At 44.4% G+C, this 24,841-nt stretch overlaps 1 protein-coding gene across 1 annotated transcript in view; it reads right to left on the bottom strand.

The window, feature by feature from the left end:
- itih5 (inter-alpha-trypsin inhibitor heavy chain 5) overlaps positions 1-507 on the bottom strand; it is a 52,325-nt gene extending 51,818 nt beyond the window's left edge. Inside the window, exon 1 of the mRNA XM_073066528.1 lies at positions 322-507. Within this exon, the coding sequence (XP_072922629.1) occupies positions 322-417 (96 nt within the window). The 5' untranslated portion in view covers positions 418-507. The remainder of the gene's footprint in view (positions 1-321) is intronic.
- Positions 508-24,841: the final 24,334 nt, after the last annotated feature.

Genomic DNA, 24,841 nt, shown 5'->3' with positions numbered 1-24,841 from the left:
CCTCAAATCAATTTCTTAAGTCAACTATTATATAGTAAATTACTGGTCGATTAAAAATGAATGAAATAAATAAAAGTTGCCTGTAAGTGCCTTCAAGAAAATTAATTTCAAAGTAGTACTCTGATCATAAATTTACTTCGAACTTTCAACCTGAATTCCACGAAAGTTTAGAGTTTGGAAAATCCACTAATGTGCGATTAATACATTTACTCTTTTCTGTGTGAATTAACCGACCGGTTTCTAACGCAGTCTCTGTGTTAGTTTCTGAGCAAAGATCCCATAAACGAAATTTGTTTCGCATATGGCTGGCATGAAACTTACAAGCTTCGGAACGGATACTCTGTTAAAGTCGTGGTCGACCCTAGAGCCCTGCGTCCAAACGGTCAGGAAGACCCCTAATAAAAGGAGAGCGATCATATTCCAGCTGTTCTGTGGGTGCGAATACTTCTGCAAGTGGCTGCTGTTAGGTCCGGCCGCGCACCAGCGCCGGACTAGAGGTGGGTCCAACCTAGGTCAACCGGGTTCGTTCCTAACTCTCTCTCTCTCTTTCACTCTCCTCTCTACCCCACCCCCCGCTCTGATGTACACACAGTACTGATGAGTTAACCCTCCCTAATAAAACATTTGAGGCACTTTGTTAACTTGCACATTAAACCAGTAACCCACTCCACCACAACTCCCCCAGCACCACTATATCATTTCATGTCAGTCACCCAATGTACAGACCTGTACGTATTCCTGTACATATAATCAATCTATGTATATGAGCTAGTTTGTGCATCGATATTTATTCTTGCGCTCTTTATCATACTGTGTTGTTTATACGCCGCACCGGATCCGGAGTAACAATTATTTCGTTCTCCTTTATATTTGTGTACTGGAAAAGACATTAAACGATCCCGATTCTTGAATCTTGTTTCTTTGATCTCGAAGTGCCCCCAGCACAGCTTCGGACTGTGTCGGCTGTTAACGCAAACGACGCATTTCACTGTGTGTTTCGATGTAGTTGTGACAAATAAAGCTGATCCTTAATCTTATAAATGAAAAGAAAATCATAACGCGCCGGCGGTGAGGGGAAGGCGCTGAGCTGAGGGTTAATTACGTTGCTCGTTGGTGAAACTCGAGACAACCGCAAAGGGAGGAAGGGTCTGTCTGTGAGCAATTTGGTCAGTTTCAAGTGACCGTGGAAGATATGAAAGTGAAGTCATTTGCAGTGAAAGGCATTGACAGAATTTGGCGGGTGGGGGGGAGATTGACGTTATATTGCATTCTTTGAGCTCAGCATGGATTTGTGGGTGGGGCAAAATCTGAGTATTTCGGATATTTCCTCCTGTTACGCAGAGTCGTGGAGCTAAGCCGTTTGCTACAAGCGGACCATGGCAACGAAAGAAAAGACAGCAGAGACAACAGCATCTGCGGGAGGAAAGGAGTTATCATCGTACCGGGTCAAAACCATGAACCAAGACTTGAGTTAGTCCCATTTGCCTATGTTTGGCCCATCGTAAGCATTTCTAATCCAGTTAGCTGTCAAAAATTTTGTATAATTGTAGCATAGCGGGAGAGTTTAGGCGAGGTGTCAGAGGTAGGGTTGTTTACACAGAGAGGGGTGGGAGCCTAGAGCTCACTACCAGGGGTGCTGGTAGAGCAGACACATTAAAGACATTTAAGAGACTGAGATAAGCACATGAGTGAGAGGTGAATGGAGGGCTGTGGGCTATGTAGGAGGGAAGGGTCATGGATTAGGTTTAAAAGTTAACATGCCAATCGCTATCTCAGTACAGCAATACAGTGGACTGCTTTCATTATTTGCATTCTTTCCAGGACAACAATGCCCAATCCTGGTGGATTTCAGTTTAAGGTCAGAGGTGAGTGGAGGAAATTTAGGAGAGATGTCAGAGGTAGGTTTTTTTTAAAACAGAGAATGGTTGGTGCCTGGACCACACTGCTAGAGGAAAATACATAGGGGACATTTAAAAGACTCTTAGACTGGCTTATGGAGGATAATGGGCTATGTAGGAGGGAAAGGTTAGATTGATCTGGTTAAAGGTTGATGCAACATTGTGGGCCGAAGGGCCTGTGCTGTTCTATGCTCTTTGTGTCTGGTGCACTTGGTAATCTGAGTTATCTCAAAGGCACTTTTGGCAGTATAAATGCAGTCTAGATACATTTGACACAGTAACATACAAATCAGGGGCAGGAGTAGATTTGTCATTTAATTAGACCGTGGCTGATCTGACTGTAACCTAATCCCTCTATTTTTATCATAAAGTCAACAGATGGAGAGAACTGAATCAGGAGAAGAAACTAACCTTCATTTAAACGGTGATTCTGTCAGTTGTGGACGGATGTATTTGGCACTTGGCTATCACCCTGAGGTTGGTCTGACAGGGCTGATTCAACATGTTACTGGGTTTTGGTTTGCCGCTCTAGACTTCGCAATTCTCCGCTTGAGCCTCTTATTGGCACCTTCACCAAGTGCTTGCTATGGCTGACAGAATTTTGGCCTTGGTCTCTCAGTACTGTTAGCAGCAGGGGTGGAAGAAACCCTAGAGAGTAGTCAAAAGAAGTTTGGCTCCCACCATCCTGCACACAGATTGAAATGAATCTGGAACTAAGTCAAACAAGACTAGCTTATTCACTCCCACACTGGCATAGAAATGTTGATGACATGGTATTATTTCCTTTAATAGAAACTTATTCATTTAGCACATAGAACATAGCACATTACAGCCCTTCTGCCCACAATGCTGTGCCAACCATGTAACCTACTCTAGAAGCTGCCTAGAATTTCTCTACTGCATAGCTCTCTATTTTTCTAAGCTCCATGTACCTATCTAAGAGTCTCTTAAATGACCCCATTGTATCTGCCTCTACCACCTTTGCTGGCAGTGCATTCCACGCACCCACCAGTCTCTGTGTGAAAAACTTACCTCTGATATCCCCCCGCACCTACTTCCAAGCACCTTAAAACTATCCCTGTCATGTTAACCATTTCAGCCCTGGGAAAAAAGCCTCTGGTTATCCACATGATCAATGCCTCTCGCATCTTGTACACCTCCATCAGGTCACCTGTCATCCTCTGCCACTCCAAGGAGAAAAAGCCAAGTTCACTCAACCTATTCTCATAAGACACGCTCTCTAATCCAGGTAACATCCTTGTAAATCTCCTCTGCACTCTCTCTATAGTATCCACATCCTTCCTGTAGTGAGGTGACCAGAAATGAACAGGTACTCCAAGTGGGGTCTAACTAAGGCCCTATATAGCTGTAACATTACCTCCCGGCTCTTGAACTCAATCCCATGGTTGATGAAGCCCATCACATGATCATCCTTCTTAAATACACCATCAACCTGCACAGCAGCTTGGAGTGTCCCATGGACACAGACCCCAATATATCTCTGACCCTCCACACTGCCCAGAGTCTTACCATCAATATTACATTCTGTCTTCAAATTTGACATACCAAAATGAACCACTTCATACTTATCTGGGTTGAACTTCATCTCTCACTTCTCAGCCTAGTTCTGCATCCTATCGATGCCCCCACTGTAACCTCCAACACCCCTCTAGACTACTCAACCTTTGTGTCATCAGCAAACATACTAATCCACTGTTCTATTTCTTCATCCAGGTTATTTATAAACATCACAAAAAGAAGGGGTCCCAGAACAGATGGAGAATATGAACTATCTACAACCACCCTTTGCCTTCTGTGGGCAAGCCAATTCTGGATCCACAAAGCAAGGTCTCCTTGGATCCCATGCCTCCTTACTTTCTGAATGAGCCTTGCATGGGGAACTTTATCAAATGCCTTACTGAAATCTATATAAACTACATCCACTGCTCTATCTTCATCAATGTGTTTTGTTACACCCTCAAAGAATTCAGTCAGGCTCATAAGGGACAACCTGCCCTTGGTAAAGCCATGCTGACTATCCCTAATTAGATATGTCTCTCCAAACGCTCATAAATCCTGCCACTCAGGATTTTCTCCAACAACTTGCCCGTCATTGAAGTTAGACTCAGTGGTCTATAATTTCCTAGGTTATCTTTACTCCTTTCTTGAACAAGGGAACAGCATTTGTAACCTTCCAATCTTCTGGTACTTCTCCCATCCCTATTGATGATGCAACTATCATCGCCAGAGGCTCAGCAATCTCCCATCTCACTTCCCACATAGACTGGGGCATATTTCATCTGGACCCAGCAACTTACATAACTTAATGCTTTTTGAAAGCTCCAACAATCCCTCTTTCTTAATGTCTATATGCTCACGTGTTTCAGTCCACTATAAGTCATCCCCACAATTGCCAAGGTCCCTTTCCCTGGTGAATACTGAAGCAAAGTATTCATTATGTACCTCCACTAGCTCCTCCAACTCCATGCACACATTTCCACTATCACACCTGATTGATCCTATTCTCACACGGCTCATCCTCTTCTTCTTCACATACTCGTAGAATGTCTTGGGGTTTTCCTTCATCCTGCTTGACCCCTTCTAGCTCTCCTAATTTCATTCTTAAGCTCCTTCCTTGCAATCTTGTAATTTTCTAGAGTTCCAACAGTATCTAGTTTCTTGAACCTTTCGTCAGCTTTTCTTTTCTTCTTAACTAGATTTTCTACATACTTTGGTTCTTTTACCCTACCATCCATTTCCTGCCTCAATGGAACATACCTATACAGAATGCCATGCAAATGTTCCCCAAACATTTGCCACATTTCAGCCATGCATTTCCCTGAGAACATCTGCTCCCAATTAATGTTCCCAAGTTTCTGCCTAATAGCACCATATTTCATCCTACTCCAATTAAATGTTTTCCCAAATTGTCTGCTCCTATCTCTCTCCAGCACTATGGTAAAGGAAATAGACTTGTGATCATTACCTCCAAAATGCTCTCCCACCGAGAGATCTGACACCTGACCAGGTTCATTTCCCAATACCAGATCAAGTACAGCCTCTCCTCTAGTTGGCTTATCTACATATTGTGTCAGGAAACCTTCCTGAACATACCTAACAAACTCTACTCTACCCTATCTCAATCCCTTGCTCTGTCAAAATTAAGTAAGTTAAAATCACCCATTACAACAACCCTGTCATTATTGCACCAGTCCAGAATCTGCCTCCCTCTGCTCCTTGATGTCTCTGTTACTATTGGAGGGTCTATAAAAAAAACCCAGTAGAGTTATTGCCCCATTCCTGTTTCTGACTTCTACCCACACTGATTCAGTAGACAATCCCTCCATGACTTCCTTCTCTTCTGCAGCCGTAACACTATCCCTGATTAGCAATACCATGCCCCCCCCCCCTTTTGCTTCCCTCTCTGTCTTTTTTGAAACATCCAAAGCCTGGCACACTCAGCAGCCCCTCCTGCCCCTGAGACATCCAAGTCTCTGTAATGGCCACAACATCGTAGTTCCACGTATTGATCCACACTCTAAGTTCATCCACCTTGTTTATGATATTTTTTGCTTTAGAATAGACACATTTCAACTATCTGGTTGAGTGCATCTTTGCTCGATCATCTGCCTATCCATCCTCACAAACTTCCTACAAGCTGTCCCTACTTGTGCTCCAACCTCCCCATCCTCTGCCTCTTCACTTTGGTTCCCATCCCACTGCAAATCCAGTTTAAACTCTTCCCAATTAGCATTAGCAAACCTCCCTCCCAGGGTATTGGTTTGCCTCCAGTTCAGGTCCAACCCGTCCCACTTGTACAGGTCACCCCTTCCCCAGAAAAGATTCCAATGATCCAAGAACTTGAAATCCTGCCCCCTGCACCATCACCTCAGCCACTGATTCATCTGCACTATCTTCCTGTTCTGACAATCCCTAGCTCGTGACCCCAGGAGTAATCCGGAAATTACTACGCTGGAGGGCCTGCTCTTCAGCCACTTCCTAACTCCCTAAACCCCCACAGGACCCGCACCCCTCTCCTGCCTATGTCATTGGTATCAATATGTACCATGAGGCTTCTTTTGCTGCTGGAAGTGAGGTCTGCTGCCTGAAACTACTGTAGACCAACTCCTACACAGAATTGTGCACTTCAGGTAGGGAATAGGGCCACATTTCTACCTCTAATTCCCATTGAGCATGTTTTTTTAGCATGGAGACATTAAGGCAAGTTACAAAGATTGATGCTGGGCAAATGTCCCAACAAACATCCCATTCTTAACTGGCATCGCCTAAAATAATTCTGACTTCTGATTTTCCATAATTTTATGTAATTTTCCCCTTAGTCTATCTGGACACAATGAACTGCAGATGCTGGAATCTGAAACAACAAACAAGCTGCTGGAAGAACTCAGTGGGTCAAGCAGCATCTGTGGGAGGAGAGGAATTCTCAATGTTTTGGGTCGAAACCCTGCCTCAGGGCGTGATGGTCCCGATACATAGTTTTTGACCCAAAATGATGACAACCCCTTTTGTCCCACAGATGCTGCTTGACCCACTGAGTTCTTGCACCAGCTTGTTTATCTATCTATCTGTCTATATATCTAATCCAACTTTATCTACCTGCTTACCCGTGTATCATGGGCAGCCCAGTGTAATGCAAAATTGATCATTGTCTCCATTCACTCTCGATCTAAGTGCCTGAACAAGGACATTACAGTGCGCGCTTAGTGTTAACACCAGTATCTGGAGCTAGGAAATAGAATTGGAATTGTTTTATTATTGTCACATGTGCTGAGATACAGAGAGAGTATTTTACAAGCTGTCCATACAGATTATTTAAAAGCATAAATATAATAATAATAATAATAACAATAATGGAACACAGAATATAGTGCTATTGTTACAGTTGAAGAGAAAGTGTTGTGCAGGTATACAGTAATGTGCAGGAGCCAAGTTGAGGTAGATTGAGAGGTGAAGTAGGATTTGTGAGATTGCGAGAGGTATAGTGCATATATTACCTGACAAAGAAACCAGAGTGTGTTCAAATCCTACAGCACCAATTGGACTGAAGTTTATATTCAGTTAAGTAATCTCAAATTAAGACTACATTGCAAAACCACTACATTGTCACAAAATGTTATCTGTGTGTTATTATGTAAGTACATAATAAAAAACTTCAATTCCCAAAGTGTAGTGCAAACGGTTCACCCGGAACTGGAAGCAGCATTCGTGAACTGGGAGCACGCGCTAAAGTGTGGAGCTGGAAGCCATCATGTCTCAAGTGTCCGAATAAATGTGTTAGTTTTTTACCCACGCAAGTGTGTCTTTTATCAAGAACAGGCATTACAATCTGGATCACAAATGCACCAAAAAACAAAATCTGCTGTCCTTAGCTCACCTGGCCTCCCCATGACCAAAGTATTTACATTGTTCTAGTGTATGTAAGCCCCTGCTACAATGGTGACACAATCTGTTCAGCCGGGCAGCTTTCTGTTTAGATCTTGCAATTTTGTTCACATTCACTTTCATTCCTAACTGCCACTCAGTTAGGTCTGTGGCCATTGACAAAACTCTTTTAGATGTGAGATGTTGTTCATTTTGGGGCCATTTCTGAATGCTTTCTTGCAAGAACCAACAAATCTCTCAGTGCATCATTAAGCCCATTTCTGAACTGACAATGCTAAGACAATCTCTTTCATTCAGCCACACAAGCTGAAATGGATGCCTATTCCTTTTGATCCGGCTTATGAAACCTAACGCATTCTGCAATCAACAATAGTTCTAGTTCTAAATGTTCCCACATTACTTTCACAATATCAGCAAAGCTCATTTTGGCTGGTTTGGTTGGAGGAGATTCTCTGCTTTGCCGCCCAATGCACTCAGCAAAACTGGCACTCGCTTTTCATTAGCTATTTCATTTGCATTAGAATACAGCTCAATTCACTCAGTATCTTCTGTGCAATCAAATGCAACTATCTTTCTGATGTAGCCGACCATTTCTGCTCTTTGTTTACTTACGATTATTATCACCTAATATTCACATCTCACTGCACTTCAACAGGCTGGTAGTCATCTCAGCTTTTATTTTAAACTTACTTGTCGTCACTGTTGTGTTTTGTAACTCCAAAACATAAAACTAATTGAAAGAAAGACACGGAGCTGAAAATAATGTGTGTACTCTAGTTTCATTTTTACTTTAGCCAGGCACATGCGTATGACATGATGGCGTAATTATATAAGCCATTCATGCACTTTTACATATTATAACCCATTATAAATTACTTAAACATCAAAAAATGCTTAATCAAACAATATATTTACAAATATTACTCAAATATTACAGAAAGATTAAATACGTAATACCCCTCTATAATCAGAAAGGTTCTTGAACCCATGAACAATGCCTCATTATTCCGCATTCGCACTATTTAGTTATTTATTTCTGTGACCTATAGTGATTTCTTCTGTGTTACACAGTACTGCTGCTGCAAAACAACAAATTTTGCAACATATATCAGTGATAATAAAAATGATTCTGAAAACGACAGGAGTTGCTCAGGGAGGTGTCCTGGGACCAACAATCTACTGCTGCTTCACCATTGTTATGGGGTTGTGCTTGCTTTCCTCAAAGCAGTGGGGACCGAGGAGACCTCAGTAAAGGCATTCACAAATGTGAGGCGCTATAGTTACATAGCTGGTAGGAAACTTCTCCTCAAGGCCAAGGTACCTTAAACAATACAGTATAGGTTTAAAATAAGAGAAAATAGGTTTGGAAAGGATCTGATGAAAAATATTTTCACGCAGAGGGTGAAGGGAACTTGCCTGATTTGTAGATACTTTCACAACATTTAAGGGGTATCTGAATAAGCATTTTAATTGCCATGGTATATATTCAATAGCCACTCTATTAGGTACTAATAAAGTGGCCACTGAGTGTATGTTCGTGGTCTTCTGCTGCTGTAGCCCATTCACTTCAAGGTTCGACATGTTGTGCATTCAGAGATGCTCTTCTGCACACCACTGTTGTAATGTATGGTTATTTGATTTACCGCTGCCTTTTGGTCAGCTTGAACCAGTCCTGCCATTCTCCTCTGACCCCTCTCATTTACAAAACATTTTTTGCCCACAGAACTCACTGGATACGTTTTTATGCATCGAGATGTTGCCACACGATTTCCTGTTTAGATATTTCTATTAATGAGTTGGTGTACAGGTATACCCAATAAAATGGTCACTGAGTGTACAAGGCAATGGAAATGGATTGGTAATTGATAGTCAGAATGGACATGATGGGTTGAATGGCCTTTTTCTGTGCTTCGTGAACCCATGACTTTGTGATTCTGTGACTTCACGACCTTCCTGTCAAATGTCCGTTGATGAATTCACAGTGTTCAGTTCCATTCACGATTCTTTAGGAAATGAAGGAGTTCTGACTTGCGAGCAGGAAGACATTGACCTCATTCTGGCATAGGTTGATGTGGGCCAACTAATAAAGGAGCCTTTCCCCTACCATTCAAGACCCAAGTATTTGGATTCTGTAGCAATCAGTGAGCTTAATTTTTACCCTGTGCATCATTCTAACTATTCATTCCCTGGTTTATTAGTGAACTGAGTAATATCAACTGCAGTTCAAGTCCTCGAGGAGGATTTAGGGCGGAAAGGTATGGTGGCGAGCAGTCTGACTGGCTGCATCACTGCCTGCTATAGAGGCTCCAATATACATGATCGCAAGAGGCCGCAGGGAGTTTTAGACTTAGCCAATCCTATCTGTGCAGAATCCACCACCACTGAGGACGTCTTCAAGAGCCGGCAGCATCCATCAATAAGAATGCTCACCTTCTTGGACAAGTCTTCTTTTCATTACTGCCATCGGGGAGGAGGTACAGGAGCATAAAGACCCACAATCAATGATTCTTATCCTTCACTATCATATTTCCAAACTGTCCATGAACTACCTTGTTATTCATTTATTTTGCATTATTTATTATTTTTGTAATTTATAGTAATTTTCTATCTTAGAACTTAATGTTGCTGCTGTAAAACAGGTAATTTCATGTCATAAACAAGAGAAAATCTGCAGATGCTGGAAATCCAAGCAACACAAACACAAAATGCTGAAGGAACTCGGTAGGCCAGGCAGCAGCTATGGAAAAGAGTACAGTCGAATTTTCGGGCTGACACCCATTGGCAGGATTCAAATTTTGCGTCATATAAGTCAGTGATAATAAACCAGATCCTGATCCTGCAGTTTGTTCACTTAACTACACAGACAGCACCTCACAAACAGGTAATTTTTACCACTGGGAGGGGTGAGGATTTCTGGAGTGTGGAGCACCCTCAGCTGAATGTTTCCCTGCAAATAGCAGACCAGTCTGACGTGGCACTGCTGGGTCTACACCCCGGAATTGCATCCCCAACAGCACAGTGGAACCACCTTCACCAGAAGACCTACAGTAGTTCAAAGAGATAGCCCACTTAAGAGCAGTCAGCCGCAGACAATATAAATACCTTCCTCACTTGAGATTCCCAGATCCCTCACCTCAAGAAATAACAAAATAAAAAGTTGTAAAAGCAAACACGAGGAAATCTGCAGATGCTGGAAATTCAAGCAACACACACAAAATGCTGGTGGAACGCAGCAGGCCAGGCAGTTCCTTATAGATGCTGCCTGGCCTGCTGTGTTCCACCAGCATTTTGTGTGTGTTGCATAAAAAGTTGTGAAATGGTTTTAGCTTGCCATTTCCTTTCTTTAATGGCATGTACATAAAACAGTTATTTGTCCATATAGTTATCTATTCTTCCTATCGCTGACAGCTGAGATTTCCCCTTTTAGACAAACAAGATTAAAGAAAATATCTGATTATCCTTTACCACCAATTCAAATGAAAAGAAAGACCAGCGACTGTATAATATTTATTAAGACATCCACATAATCTAGCTACATTATTATTATTTATTAGCATCCTCCATTCGAAGCTCTGAATGAGGAATCTTTCTTGCTTTTATCTGGAAACAGCCATTCGTCACTTTGGAGGTATGGTAATAATCTCGAGGCACCAGTTGACGATGTCAGGGGTTCACCTACTGTTGACTAACAGATAGGAAACATGGCAAGCGTGTTTAAGCTTGCACCATTTTCCTGTTCAGCATAAAGCAAATCTGCAAATTGCACAGTGGAGTTTCCTTTCAAAATGAAATCTTCAGTTAAAAAGAGGCTACTGAGAGTTTTGTCTCCTGTGTGGCATATAGCCTTTGGCACTCACCGCAGCTGCTGTATCCAGTTTGGTTAACGCCTTCTCCCAGTAAAAGGGGAGCGCAAAGCTTTGAAGGCAATGTAGATAAAAATGACTTTTAAAAGTAACTTACTGGTCCCTGATACAGAAGAAAGACTCCATGCATTAAACATTAGTTACTTGAAGTCTCCCATTCCCTGTTAATCAGGTTTTACAATAGGTACTTCTTCTAATAAAAGTATTTCAAAGTCTCTTTTAAGGAATAATGACAAAGTTTCCACTGGTAGATTCCTACAATGTGGATTAAAACATTAACTTTGTTTTGCCTGAAGGCTTTGAAACTGTTATGTGTTGGTAAAGACATTGCATGGGAATTAATAATTTCAGACAAAGGGTAGTTCTTATTTTTTTAAATCTGTGATAAACAGACTCAAGGAAGCAAAACACTTTGCATGGATTTATAAATGTTGGCAAAAATGGAGGAGCAGAAACCCATTTATTCCAATTATCTTCCATGCATGTGTCTTGTCACCTGTGTTTACTCTTGGTGGTTGCAGGAGACGGATCAACTAGAACCAAATTCCTAGTCAAATTAAAACCATGAGGAAAAACTGCAGAAGTTAGCCAGAGGACAGACTACAGCTGTGTTCGACAGTTGGAACAGAGTTATGTAGCAAATATGTGTTATGTGTAACTCTCCAAGACTTCAAAGTCCACACCGCGCCCCCCCGCAACCTCCATTCTCAGCTTTAACATCTCCCCATTTAAATTGCTCCAACACTGACGTACTTGCTTACAGTGACAAGCCCCTGAGCTTTGTAATACTTTAAAAGACCCCCCTCTGAATTTCAAAATCATCCACAAAACCCATACTTGTATTTGTTCATTCACAGAGTATGGTGATGCTCACAATGCTGATACAGTATTTATTTATCACACATCCCTACTTGGCCACTGGAGGGCAGCCAGGAGTCAACCACATTTTGTGGTTCTGGAATCACATCATTGCAGTACATAGGCAGGGACAGATTTATTTCAATTCATGAACAAGGCATTTGTTGATACAACAATCTGTAAGATTATTACCAGTTCCATTTTTCTAATTCGCCAACTTCAGACATGGGATTAAATATGGAAAGTAAAATTATGATGTCATGATCTTTCCCTCGATGTCAAAAAAGAACAGGTCACTTACTTCAGGAAGGTGGGGGACAATGCACGTGCTACTGTCTACATCAACTGTGTTGAGGTTAAGAGTTGAGAGCTTCAAGTTTCTAATCACCAGCAGCCTGTCCTAGTCCAAGCACGTTGATGCCATAGCCAAGAAAAGACACCAATGCCTCTACTTCCTCGGGAGACTAGGAAAATTCGTCGTGTCTAATTCTGACCAACTTTTATCAATGCACCATAGAAAGCATTCGCATTCTATCTGGATGCATGATGGCTCGTATGGCAACTGCTCTGTCCAAGCCCACAAAGGATTGCAGAGAGTTGTGGGCAAAGCCAGCCTTCTCTCCTTGGACTCTGCCTATTCTTCTTACTGCCTTGGTAAAACAGCCAGCCTCACCCAATCCAGACATTCTCACTTCGCCCTTCTCCCACTGGGCAGAAGACACAAAAACATGAAAGCACATACCACCAGGCTCAAGGACAGCTTCTGCTCCACTGTTATCAGAATGGACCTCTTGAATGATAAGATGGACTCTTGGCCTTGCAATCTGTCTCGTTATGATGTTGCACTTTGGACAAAAAAATGACAAGTGAAAACACAAAATATGGATAATATTTATTTATTTATTTAGAGATTTAGCACAGTAACAGGGCCTTCCAGACCAATGAGCCCACAATGCACATTTACACCGCCCTTCTGTCCAATTAACCTGGATGGCTTTGGAATGTGGGAGGAGCTGGAGGAAACCCACACAATCACAGGGAGAATGTGCAAATTCCTTACAGATGGCGTCAGGAATTGAACCCAGGTCACTGGCACTGTAATAGTGTTATGCTAACTGCTACGCTAATCTGCCACACAATACCTGCATGTATCTTTAATATTTTTCATTGGTGAGACAATAACTTTAGGTTCAACTATATACTGAAAAAATATTCACACTGGTTCAGAAGCCTGATGTTGAAGGATAATAGCTGTTCCTGAGCCTGGTGGTGAGGGACCTAAGGCTTCTGTACCTTCTTCCCGATGGCAACAGTGAGAAGTAAGCATGGCCTAAACGGTGGAGCTCCTCGATGGTGGATACTTCTTTCTTGTGGTAGCACTCCTTGCAGATGTGGTCAATGGTAGGGAAAGATTTGTCTGTGATGAACTGGGCTGTGTCCACCACATAAGCTTTTCCATTCCTGATCATTGACGTTTCCATAACAGGCCATGATGCAACCAGTCAGGATACTCTCTGTTGAACAACTATTATTATTATCAAAGATTAGATGACCTGCTGATTCTGCACCAACTTCTAAGTTCTACTGAATGAGGCTTAACCATCAGCCAAGACCATGGAGAGAACTTCCCAGCACCCATTCAGAACACTGCTATGTGAACTTTTAGATCTACAGTACTGTGCAAAAGTCTTAGGCACTTGTAAAAAATATTCTGTAAGGTGAAGATGCTTTCAAAAATAATGAAATTAAGTTTCTAAATATCCAAAAATTTATTATAAAGAGTAGTGACTAATAAAAAAACTAAAGCAAATTAATATTTGATGTGACCACCCTTTGTCTTTAAAACTGCATCATTTCTCTTAGGTACACCTTTGTGTACTTTTATAAGAAAATCAGCTGTTAGGTTGTTTCAAGCGTCTTGGAGAACTTCTACAGTTCTTCTCCAGACTTGCTTCCATCCCTCCAGGTAATCTCAGACAACCTCAATGATGTGGTGATCTGGGTTCTGTGGAGGCCATAACCATCTCCTGCAGAACTCCCTGTTCTTCTTTTCACTGAAGATAGCTCTTTATGACCTTGGCCGTGTGTTTGGGGTCATTGTCCTGCTGCAGAATGAAGTTGGGACCAATCAGACGGCCTCCCTGACGGTATTGTATGATGGATGAGAACCTGCTTGTACTTCTTAGCATTGAGGATTCAAATAACTCTGACCAGATCACCAACTGCATTTTCAGAAAATCAGCCCAAACCTGCAGGGAACTTCCCCTGTGCTTCACTGTTGGCTGTTGATTTGTTATCTTTGTTTAATCATGCACTGGGCTATAAATCTACAAAGGCATCGAGTTTTTATTTGAGAAGTTGTCTATTACTTAACATGTTACTTTATTTAACAAAATTCAAAAAAAATTCTCAGTATCATTTAACATTTTGGAAAATGAATGATTAGAAATCTAAAATCTGCTCTTTTCCACTAATGCAGAAGATGAAAAGTAAACATCTAAAACAAAATTCGTATAAAAATTGTAGAGTGCCTAAGACTTTGACACAGAACTGTACCTGAGGGAGGAGATCTGATTTTCACATACCCTTCAATCAGACCGACAGTAACTCTCACTTTTACTCCTTAAGTGCGTCGGAAAACTAGCGACCTGATTTGGTGTTGGATTATTATTGTTACATGTACCAAAAGACAATGAAAAGTTTGCCTTACACAATGTCCATACAGATCACGACGCAGTGCATTGAGCTAGAATAAAGTTAAACAGTAACAATGCAGAATAGAGTGTAAAAGCTAATGAAAGTGTGCATGATCATAATGAAATTGTTTGCAAAGCCTGGAGTTTATCCTTCCATACAAGAGGTCTGATGACAGTGGGATAGAAGCTGTCCTTGAGCCTGGTGGTATGCTCCTTCAGGCTTTTGTATCTCCTGCCCCAAAGAGGAGAAGAGAGAATGTCCCGGGTGGGTGAGGTGGGGTCTTTGATTATGCTGACTGCATTACTGAGGCAGCAGGAATTACAGATAAACTCCATGGAGGCGAGGGTGGTTCCCATGATGTGCTGAGCTGTGTTCACAATGCTCTGCGGTTTCTTGTGGTCACAGGTAGAGCAGTTACCTCTCCAAGCTGTTATGCACCCAGCCAGAATGCTTTCTGTGGTGCATCCATAAACATTGGTAAGAGTCAACAGAAACGTGCTGAGTTTCGTGCTTAATTGACACTGTTTCATCACCCATTGGACTATATACCTACAAAGTAGTCAAATTCGGTCAACCTGAGCAAAGTTCAGATATAACTGGACTGGTTGAAGTATATTTTGGCATTTTAGTCATCCCTCCTTCAAGTCAACAAGTCCTCCCTGAATCAAGCAACAGGGGAAATCATCACCGGAATCAATCATCGTCATGCACGTTCATGAATTCTTAGTTCATTTAAGAGCTTTCTCAATTTAATCAAATCTGCAGAATGAAATGAAATGACAGTTTGGAAAACAGCCAAAGTGGAAGTGGCTCCACTGATAAGATCAGATATAGTTTTAATTATAAATGTTAGTTTTCCATTAAAATATTTAAAAATAAAATCAGTAGGTAACCAAGCAAACATAATCAGATTAAAAATTGGTTTGAGGTCTGCTTGCAAAAATTGTTTTGGCGTACCTTCCAGAGAGACTGTCTTATAAATCATTAACATTCACTTGAGTTTGCCTGTTGTCCGTATCACCAAGACCTTTGAACTCTTCCATCTGTACATGATTTGACTGTTCTGATATACGCTCAGTGGCCACTTCATTAGGTTCATCCTTTGCTACATAACAGAGGGATAGTCAAGTTTATTTCTTTCCCTGTTATCCTCTATTTGCGAGACTCAGGTGAAGCTTCACCATGGGAAAGAGTAAGATACGTGCTACAGAAATTATAGAATGAATTAATAGACTCAGACAGAGGCCATTCAAGGTTCAAAGTTCAAAGTAAAATTTATTGTCAGTACATACATGTCACCACATACAATCATGGGATTCTTTTTCTGTGGACATACTTAGCAAATTTATAGAACAGTAACTGTAAACAGGATCAATGAAAGAGCAAGAGCATAGAAGACAACAAACTGTGCAAATGCAAATAGATATGAAAAGCCTTAAATTTCAAGACACAAAATAACAAGATATAGAGTCCTTTAAATGAGACTATCGGTTGTGGGAACATCAGAAGCAGAAAGAGGGTAGTTATCCCCTTTTGTTCAAGAGCCTGATAGCTGAGGGGTAATAACTGCTCTTGAACCTGGTGACACGATTCTTGAGGGTACTGTACCTTCTACCTGAAGGTAGCAGCGAGAAAGTAGTATGGCCTGGGTGGTGAGGATCCTTGATGATGGGTGATGCTTTTCAACGGCAATGTTTCATGTAGATGTGGTCAATGAATGAGAGGGCTTTACCCATGAGTACTGGGCCGAATCCACTACCTTTTGCAGGATTTTCCATTCAAAGGCATTGCTGTTCCCATACCAGACTATAATGCAGCCTGATGCACCATCAATGACTCTGAGACGTGGGTTAAGGTAGGCTTTTATTGGCTGGAAGAAAGCACAAGCAGCAAGTGACCACCACACAACATCCTGGAGACTGAGGAAGGGGCTGTGCCTCCAATCGCCTTTATACGGGGTCTGTGGGAGGAGCCACAGGAGCAGTCAGCAGGGGGCGTGTCCAGACAGGTATATGTAGTTCATCACATTCACCCCCCCTTTGTTTTAAAAGAGAGTCCCCATGGGGTGAAGTTTCTTACAAGTATATTTACAGGTTAAGTCTATCAGGTGGTCGAATCTGTCGCTGCGATCTACGTAGCACCGGCTGTGATTGCACAGGTGCCGGGGGTGGTGATTGCACAGGTGCCGGAGGTGGTGATTGCACAGGTGCCGGAGGTGGTGATTGCACAGGTGCTGGTGGTGGTGATTGCACAGGTGCCGGAGGTGGTGATTGCACAGGTGCCGGTGGTGGTGATTGCACAGGTGCCGGAGGTGGTGATTGCACAGATGCCGGTGGTGGTGATTGCACAGGTGCTGGTGGTGGTGATTGCACAGGTGCTGGTGGTGGTGATTGCACAGGTGCCGGAGGTGGTGATTGCACAGGTGGTGGTGATTGCACAGATGCCGGTGGTGGTGATTGCACAGGTGCCGGAGGTGGTGATTGCACAGGTGCCAGTGGTGGTGATTGCACAGGTGGTGGTGATTGCACAGATGCCGGTGGTGGTGATTGCACAGGTGCCGGAGGTGGTGATTGCACAGGTGCCAGTGGTGGTGATTGCACAGGTGCTGGTGGTGGTGATTGCACAGATGCCGGTGGTGGTGATTGCACAGGTGGTGGTGATTGCACAGATGCCGGTGGTGGTGATTGCACAGGTGGTGGTGATTGCACAGATGCCGGTGGTGGTGATTGCACAGGTGCCGGTGGTGGTGATTGCACAGATGCCGGTGGTGGTGATTGCACAGGTGCCAGTGGTGATTGCACAGATGCCGGTGGTGGTGATTGCACAGGTGCCAGTGGTGATTGCACAGATGCCGGAGGTGGTGATTGCACAGGTGCCGGTGGTGGTGATTGCACAGGTGCTGGTGGTGATTGCACAGATGCCGGAGGTGGTGATTGCACAGGTGCCGGAGGTGGTGATTGCACAGGTGCTGGGGGTGGTGATTGCACAGGTGCCGGTGGTGGTGATTGCACAGATGCTGGTGGTGATTGCACAGGTGCCAGTGGTGGTGATTGCACAGGTGCCGGTGGTGGTGATTGCACAGGTGCCGGTGGTGATTGCACAGGTGCCGGAGGTGGTGATTGCACAGATGCCGGAGGTGGTGATTGCACAGGTGCTGGTGGTGATTGCACAGGTGCCAGTGGTGGTGATTGCACAGGTGCCGGTGGTGGTGATTGCACAGGTGCCGGTGGTGATTGCACAGGTGCCAGTGGTGGTGATTGCACAGGTGCTGGTGGTGGTGATTGCACAGGTGCTGGTGGTGATTGCACAGATGCCGGAGGTGGTGATTGCACAGGTGCCGGTGGTGATGATTGCACAGGTGCCAGAGGTGGTGATTGCACAGGTGCCGGTGGTGGTGATTGCACAGGTGCCGGAGGTGGTGATTGCACAGGTGCCAGAGGTGGTGATTGCACAGGTGCCAGAGGTGGTGATTGCACAGGTGCCGGTGTTGGTGATTGCACAGGTGCCGGAGGTGGTGATTGCACAGGTGCCGGTGTTGGTGATTGCACAGGTGCCGGAGGTGGTGATTGCACAGGTGCCGGTGGTGGTGATTGCACAGGTGCCGGAGGTGGTGATTGCACAGGTGCCAGAGGTGGTGATTGCACAGGTGCCAGAGGTGGTGATTGCACAGGTGCCGGTGTTGGTGATTGCACAGGTGCCGGAGGTGGTGATTGCACAGGTGCCGGTGGTGGTGATTGCACAGGTGCCGGAGGTGGTGATTGCACAGGTGCAGGTGGTGGTGATTGCACAGGTGCCGGAGGTGGTGATTGCACAGGTGCCGGAGGTGGTGATTGCACAGGTGCCGGAGGTGGTGATTGCACAGGTGCCGGTGGTGATTGCACAGATGCCGGAGGTGGTGATTGCACAGGTGCCGGTGGTGATTGCACAGATGCCGGAGGTGGTGATTGCACAGGTGCCAGTGGTGATTGCACAGGTGCCGGAGGTGGTGATTGCACAGGTGCCAGAGGTGGTGATTGCACAGGTGCCGGAGGTGGTGATTGCACAGGTGCCGGTGGTGGTGATTGCACAGGTGCCGGAGGTGGTGATTGCACAGGTGCCGGTGGTGGTGATTGGACAGGTGCCGGTGGTGGTGATTGCACAGGTGCCGGAGGTGGTGATTGCACAGGTGCCGGTGGTGATTGCACAGATGCCGGAGGTGGTGATTGCACAGGTGCCAGTGGTGGTGATTGCACAGGTGCCAGTGGTGATTGCACAGGTGCCGGTGGTGATTGCACAGGTGCCAGTGGTGATTGCACAGGTGCCGGTGGTGGTGATTGCACAGGTGCCAGTGGTGGTGATTGCACAGGTGGTGGTGATTGCACAGATGCCGGTGGTGGTGATTGCACAGGTGCCGGAGGTGGTGATTGCACAGGTGCCAGTGGTGGTGATTGCACAGGTGCCAGTGGTGATTGCACAGGTGCCGGTGGTGATTGCACCGGAGACGGTGGTTGTGCTGGTTCCGGCCTGACTGGAGGTGTCAGCCCACTAGGCGTCAGTGATCCCTTGGTAGGTCGGCAGGTCCCTGATAAGGGAGTATACTTTCGGGCTGACCCTTGAAAGGAGGATTTTGTGCATGATAGCGGGCTCAGTCACGCGAATCTCTTCCAGGTATGATTGGAAGCATGCAAGCCAGAGTTCAAAGGCAAGAGCTGCTTCTGAGTCTTGAGGATCAATGTCCAATTTTTCCGGACATAAAATGCTTTCTATGTTTTAAAACTTCCAGCCAATAAAATTGATGCACCATCAATGACTCTGAGATGTGAGTTAAGGTAAGCTTTTATTGGCTGGAAGAAAGCACAAGCAGCAAGTGACCACCACACAACATCCTGGAGACTGAGGAAGGGGCAGTGCCTCCAATCACCTTTATACCGGGGTCTGTGGGAGGAGCCACAGGAGCAGTCAGCGGGGGGGTGGGGGGGGGGGCATGTCCAGACAGGTATATGTAGTTCATCACACAGCCTTTCAATACACTTTCCACCACACATCGATCGAAGTTTGCCAAGGTTTTCGATGTCATGCCAAATCTCCACAGACCCCTGCGAAAGTAGAGACGCTGTCGTGCTTTCTTTACAGTTAAATTTACATGATGGGTCCAGGACAGGTCCTCTGAGATAGTGACACCCAGCAACTGAAAGTTACTGACCCTCCCCACCTCTGATCCTCCAAAGAGAGCTGGCTCTTGGACCTCTGGATTTCCTCTCCTGAAGTGTACTGTCAGTTCCTAGGTCTTGATGACGTTGAGTGAGAGATGGTTGTTATGACACCGCTCAGCCCCTTGTGTCAATACTGGCTGCTGGAAGAGCAATCCCTTCCACCTCGTTCCCAGAAAACTATTAAAGTTCAAGTTCAGGTTTAACTACTTCTGATGTTACATGAATACAGCAAACGAAACCGCATTCCTCCCAGGCCAAGGTGCTAAACACATTACCAACAGTCATACACAGCACAAGGCACATACAGCACATAGAAGACAGCAGTAAACATACAGTCGCATGAAAAAAAAATAATATAGCCCCAATCCGAGTCCATGAATGTTGCCCGCAAGAGAAAGCCCGCAGCAGTCTGCAGACGAATATAATCCAGCTTGTCTTTCACCAGGTGAACACTAGATGGCAGCACTGAGGCCAGCATGGATGCCATGCCATTCTGCCTCCAATGTCAGCTCTCTTCTCGCTTCCCCTCTCCGGAGACTCTACCGGACGTGCTCTGTGTAAGATGTTGAGTGACTCTCCCAAAACAAACCGAGACACAGGAGCAAGAGGAAGTCATTTGGACCATCCAGCGTACTCTGTCACGATCAAGATGATGAATGATCTTCTATCCCTGCTGCACGTTCCTGCACTGCTCCCAGATCTCTTCATTCGCTAAATATCCAGAAACCTATCGAGGTGAAGTGAGTGGGGCCAGTCAGGGCAGGCATTTGATGGGCTTGAATGTGCAAGAGCTGCTGATTTTTGGATTGTGAGCGTGAGATTTGAAAAAGCGAGCAGGCCAGTCGGGTCATTTGGCAGGCTTGAGATCAATGGGTAATTAGGCATTCGTTGAGGGCTAATTAAAGAAGTTTGCGGGAATCAGGTTACGATTAGGATGAGATGAGGTGAGTGAATAAAACTAATCTTTTTAAGGGCCGACCTGGAGCTGTCTGTGTGGAATTTCCAAGTTCTCCCCATGACCTCGTGGGAGTCTGGTTTCCTCCCACGTACCACTAACATGCCAGCTGGAGGGTTAACTGACTACTAGATTGCAGTGTGTGAACTCTACTGGAGGTCAGGATTAATCCGAGGTTACGGAAGCAAATCCAGAAGTCCAGAGTTATGTGAATTGTAGTATGTCATCTAGCCAATCAAACACTTCAAAGGTGATTTGCATTCTATACGGTTGCATAGTATGGATTAATTAGCAGAAAGCAGGATGTATTAAGATAGTGGCCTTCGATGATGTTCCATTAGGAGGCAGTAATCGCAATCTGATTGAGTTCAACTTAAAATCTGATGGGGGGGAAAGTAAAGTCTGATATAGAATCTTTGATGAATTGATGGATCTTCAACTTCCTCACAGACAGGACCCAGGCTGTAAAAATAGGGGACAAGCTCTCCTCTACAATCACTCTGAGCACCGGTGCCCCACAAGGCTGTGTACTCAGCCCCCTGCTGTACTCACTGTACACCCATGATTGTGTAGCCAAGTTTCCATCGAACTCAATATATAAGTTTGCTGATGACACCACAATTGTAGGCTGTATCTTGGGTAATGATGAGTCTGAGTACAGAGAGGGAATTAAGAACCTGGTGGCATGGTGCGAAGACAATAACCTATCCCTCAACGTCAGCAAGATGAAGGAATTGATTGTTGACTTCAGAAGGAGTAGCGGACCGCACATCCCTATCTACATCGGTGGTGCGCAGGTGGAACAGGTCAAAAGCTTTAAGTTCCTCGGGGTGAATATCACAAATGACCTGACTTGGTCTAACCAAGCAGAGTCCACTGCCAAGAAGGCCCACCAGCGCCTTTACTTCCTGAGAAAGCTGAAGAAATTTGGCCTGTCCTCTAAAACCCTTACTAATTTTTATAGGTGCACCGTAGAAAGCATTCTTCTAGGGTGCATCACAACCTGGTATGGAAGTTGTCCTGTCCAAGACCGGAAGAAGCTGCAGAAGATCGTGAACATAGCCCAGCACATCACATAAACCAATCTTCCATCCTTGGACTCACTTTACACCACACACGCTGTCGGAGCAGTGCTGCCAGGATAATCAAGGACACCACCCACCCAGCCAACACACTTTTTGTCCCACTTCCCTCCAGGAGAAGGTTCAGGAGCATGAAGATTCATACGGCCAGATTTGGGAACAGCTTCTTTCCAACTGTGATAAGACTGATGAACAGATCCTGACCCGGATCTGGGCCGTACCTTCCAAATATCTGGACCTGACTTGCACTACCTTACTTTCCCTTTTCTATTTTCTAATTATGATTTATAATTTAAATTTTTATTATATTTACTTCGATATGTACTTCAGGGAGCGTGAAGCGCAGAAACAAATATCACTGTGATGATTGTACGCTCTAGTATCAATTGTTTGGTGACAATAAAGTAAAGTAAAGAATAAAGGAAGTTACAGTGGTATGAGAGAGGAGTTGGCCAAAGTAAATTGGAGGCAGATGCTGGCAGGGATGACAGCAGAGCGGCAATGGCTTGAGTTTCTGGGGGGGAAATGAGGAAGGTGCAGGATAGATGTATTCCAAAAACAAAGAAAAAATCAAAAGGCAAAATAGTACAACCATGGCTGACAAGGGTAGTCAAAACTAATGTAAAAGCGAAAGAGAGGGCATACAACAAAGCAAAAATTAGTGGGAAGACAGAGGATTGGGAAGCTTTTAAAACCCTACAGAGAGCAACTAAAAGAATCATTAGGAGGGAAGAGATGAAATATGAAAGCAAGCTAGCAATCAATATCAAAATGGATAGTGAAAGCTTTTTCAAGTATGGAAAAAATAAAAGAGAGATGAGAGTGGATATAGGACTGCTAGAAAATGAGGCCAGAGAAATAATGACAGGGGCCAAAAGGAGGTAGCAGATGAGCTAAATGAGTATTTTACATCAGTCTTCACTGTGGAAGACACTAGCAGTGTACCAGGTGTTGAAGGATGCGTGGGAAGAGAAGTGAGTGCAGTTACTATTACAAGGGAGAAGGTGCTCAAAAAGCTGAAAGACCAATGGGTACATAAGTCACCCGAACCAGATGAACTGCACCCTAGGGTTCTGAAAGAGTTAGCGGTAGAGGACGTGGAGGATTTGGAATGATCTTTCAAAAATCACTGGACTCTGGCATAGCGCCAGAGGACTGGAAAATTGCAAATGTCACTCCAGTCTTTAAGAAAGGAGGAAGACAGCAGAAAGGAAATTATAGACCAATTAGCCTGACCTCAGTGGTTGAGAAGATGTTGGAGTCATTTGTTAAGGATAAAGTTATGGGGTACTTTGTGACACAGGACAAGATAGGACAAGTCAGTATGGTTTCCTTAAAGGAAAATCTTGCCTGATGAACTTGCAGGAATTCTTTGAGGAGATTAAAAATAGGGTAGATACAGGGGATGCAGTGGATGTTGTATATTTGGACTTTCAGAAAGCCTTTGACAAGGTGCCACACATGAGGCTGCTTACCAAGTTAAGAGCCCAATGTATTACAAGAAAGTTACTGGCATGGTTAGAGCATTGGCAGGAAGCAGTGAGTGGGAATAATAAAAGGATCCTTTTCTGGTTGGCTGCCAGTGACTAGTGGTGTTCCGCAGGGGTCTGTGTTGGGACCACTTCTTTTTATGCTGCATACCGATTATTTAGATGATGGAACAGAGGGCTTTGTTGCCAACTTTGCAGATGATACAAAGATTGGTGGAGGTGCAGGTAGTGTTGAGGAAACAGAGAGCCTGCAGAATGACTTATACAGATTAGGAGAATGGGCAAAAGAGTGGCAAATGAAATGCAGTGTTGGAAAATGCATGGTCATGCAGTTAGGTAGTAGAAATAAATGTGCAGACTATTTTCTATACGGGGAGAAAATCCAAAAATCTGAGGTGCAAAGGGACTTGGGAGTCCTTGTGCAGGACCTCCTAAAGGTTAACTTGCAGGTAGAGTCAGTGGTGAGGAAAGCAAATGTAATGTTGGCATTCATCCCAAGAGGTCTGGAATACAAGAGCAGGGATGTGATACAGAGGCTTTATAAGGCACTGGTGAGGATTGTGAACAGTTTTCAGATGTGCTGTCATTGGAGAGGGTTCAGAGGAGGTTCACAAAGATGATTCCAAGAATGTAGGGGTTCTTATATGAGGAACATTTGGCAGTTCCGGGTCTGTACTTGCTGGAATTTAGAAGGATGAGGGGGGATCTCACTGAATCCTTTCAAATGTTGAAAGGCCTAGACAGAGTAGGTGTGGAAAGGATGTTTCCCATGCTGGAGGAGTCTAGGACAATAGGACACAATTTCAGGATAGAGGGGCGTCTATTTAAAACAGGCAGCGGCACCATCCTCGAGTCCGCCCACCTCCAGAGCTCTGAAAAGCCAGCACCCTGAAGGCGCACTAGTCTAGGCGATTTCCTTGGCGTATTGAACAGCAGCCGGTCGTGAGACCCCGAGAGTGGGTCCCATTCAAGCAATATAACCGAAGGCAGCATATAACTCTAGGTCAGGGTCTTCAAAAGAACCCTGGAAAGCAAAAAAAAAGAGCTATTAAAGATAGAGATAGGGAGTGGGAAATGAGGGATAAATTGACAAGCTGGGAGGTGATAGATGGAAAAGGTAATGGGCTGGGGAAGAAGGAACCTCTGTCTGGTTCACCTCCCCCTTCCCTTTCTCTCATGATCCACTCTCCTCTCCTGTTAGATTCTGTCTTCTTCAGCGCTCTACCTTTTCCACTAATCACATTCCAGCTTCACACTTCATACCCCCCCACCCCCCCTTCACTAGGTTCCCCCTTCCCCACACCCCTGACTTCCTATTCTGGCTTCTGTCCCCTTCCTTTCCAGTCCTGATGAAGGGTCTCGGCTCGAAACGTCAACTTTTTGCCCACTTCCCCACCCCCCCA

The sequence above is a fragment of the Hemitrygon akajei genome, chromosome 14 (genome assembly GCF_048418815.1).
Source record: "Hemitrygon akajei chromosome 14, sHemAka1.3, whole genome shotgun sequence".
NCBI lineage: Eukaryota > Metazoa > Chordata > Chondrichthyes > Myliobatiformes > Dasyatidae > Hemitrygon > Hemitrygon akajei.
Note: the sequence above shows the minus strand (reverse complement) of the source record. Positions and strands in the feature narration are given on the sequence as shown.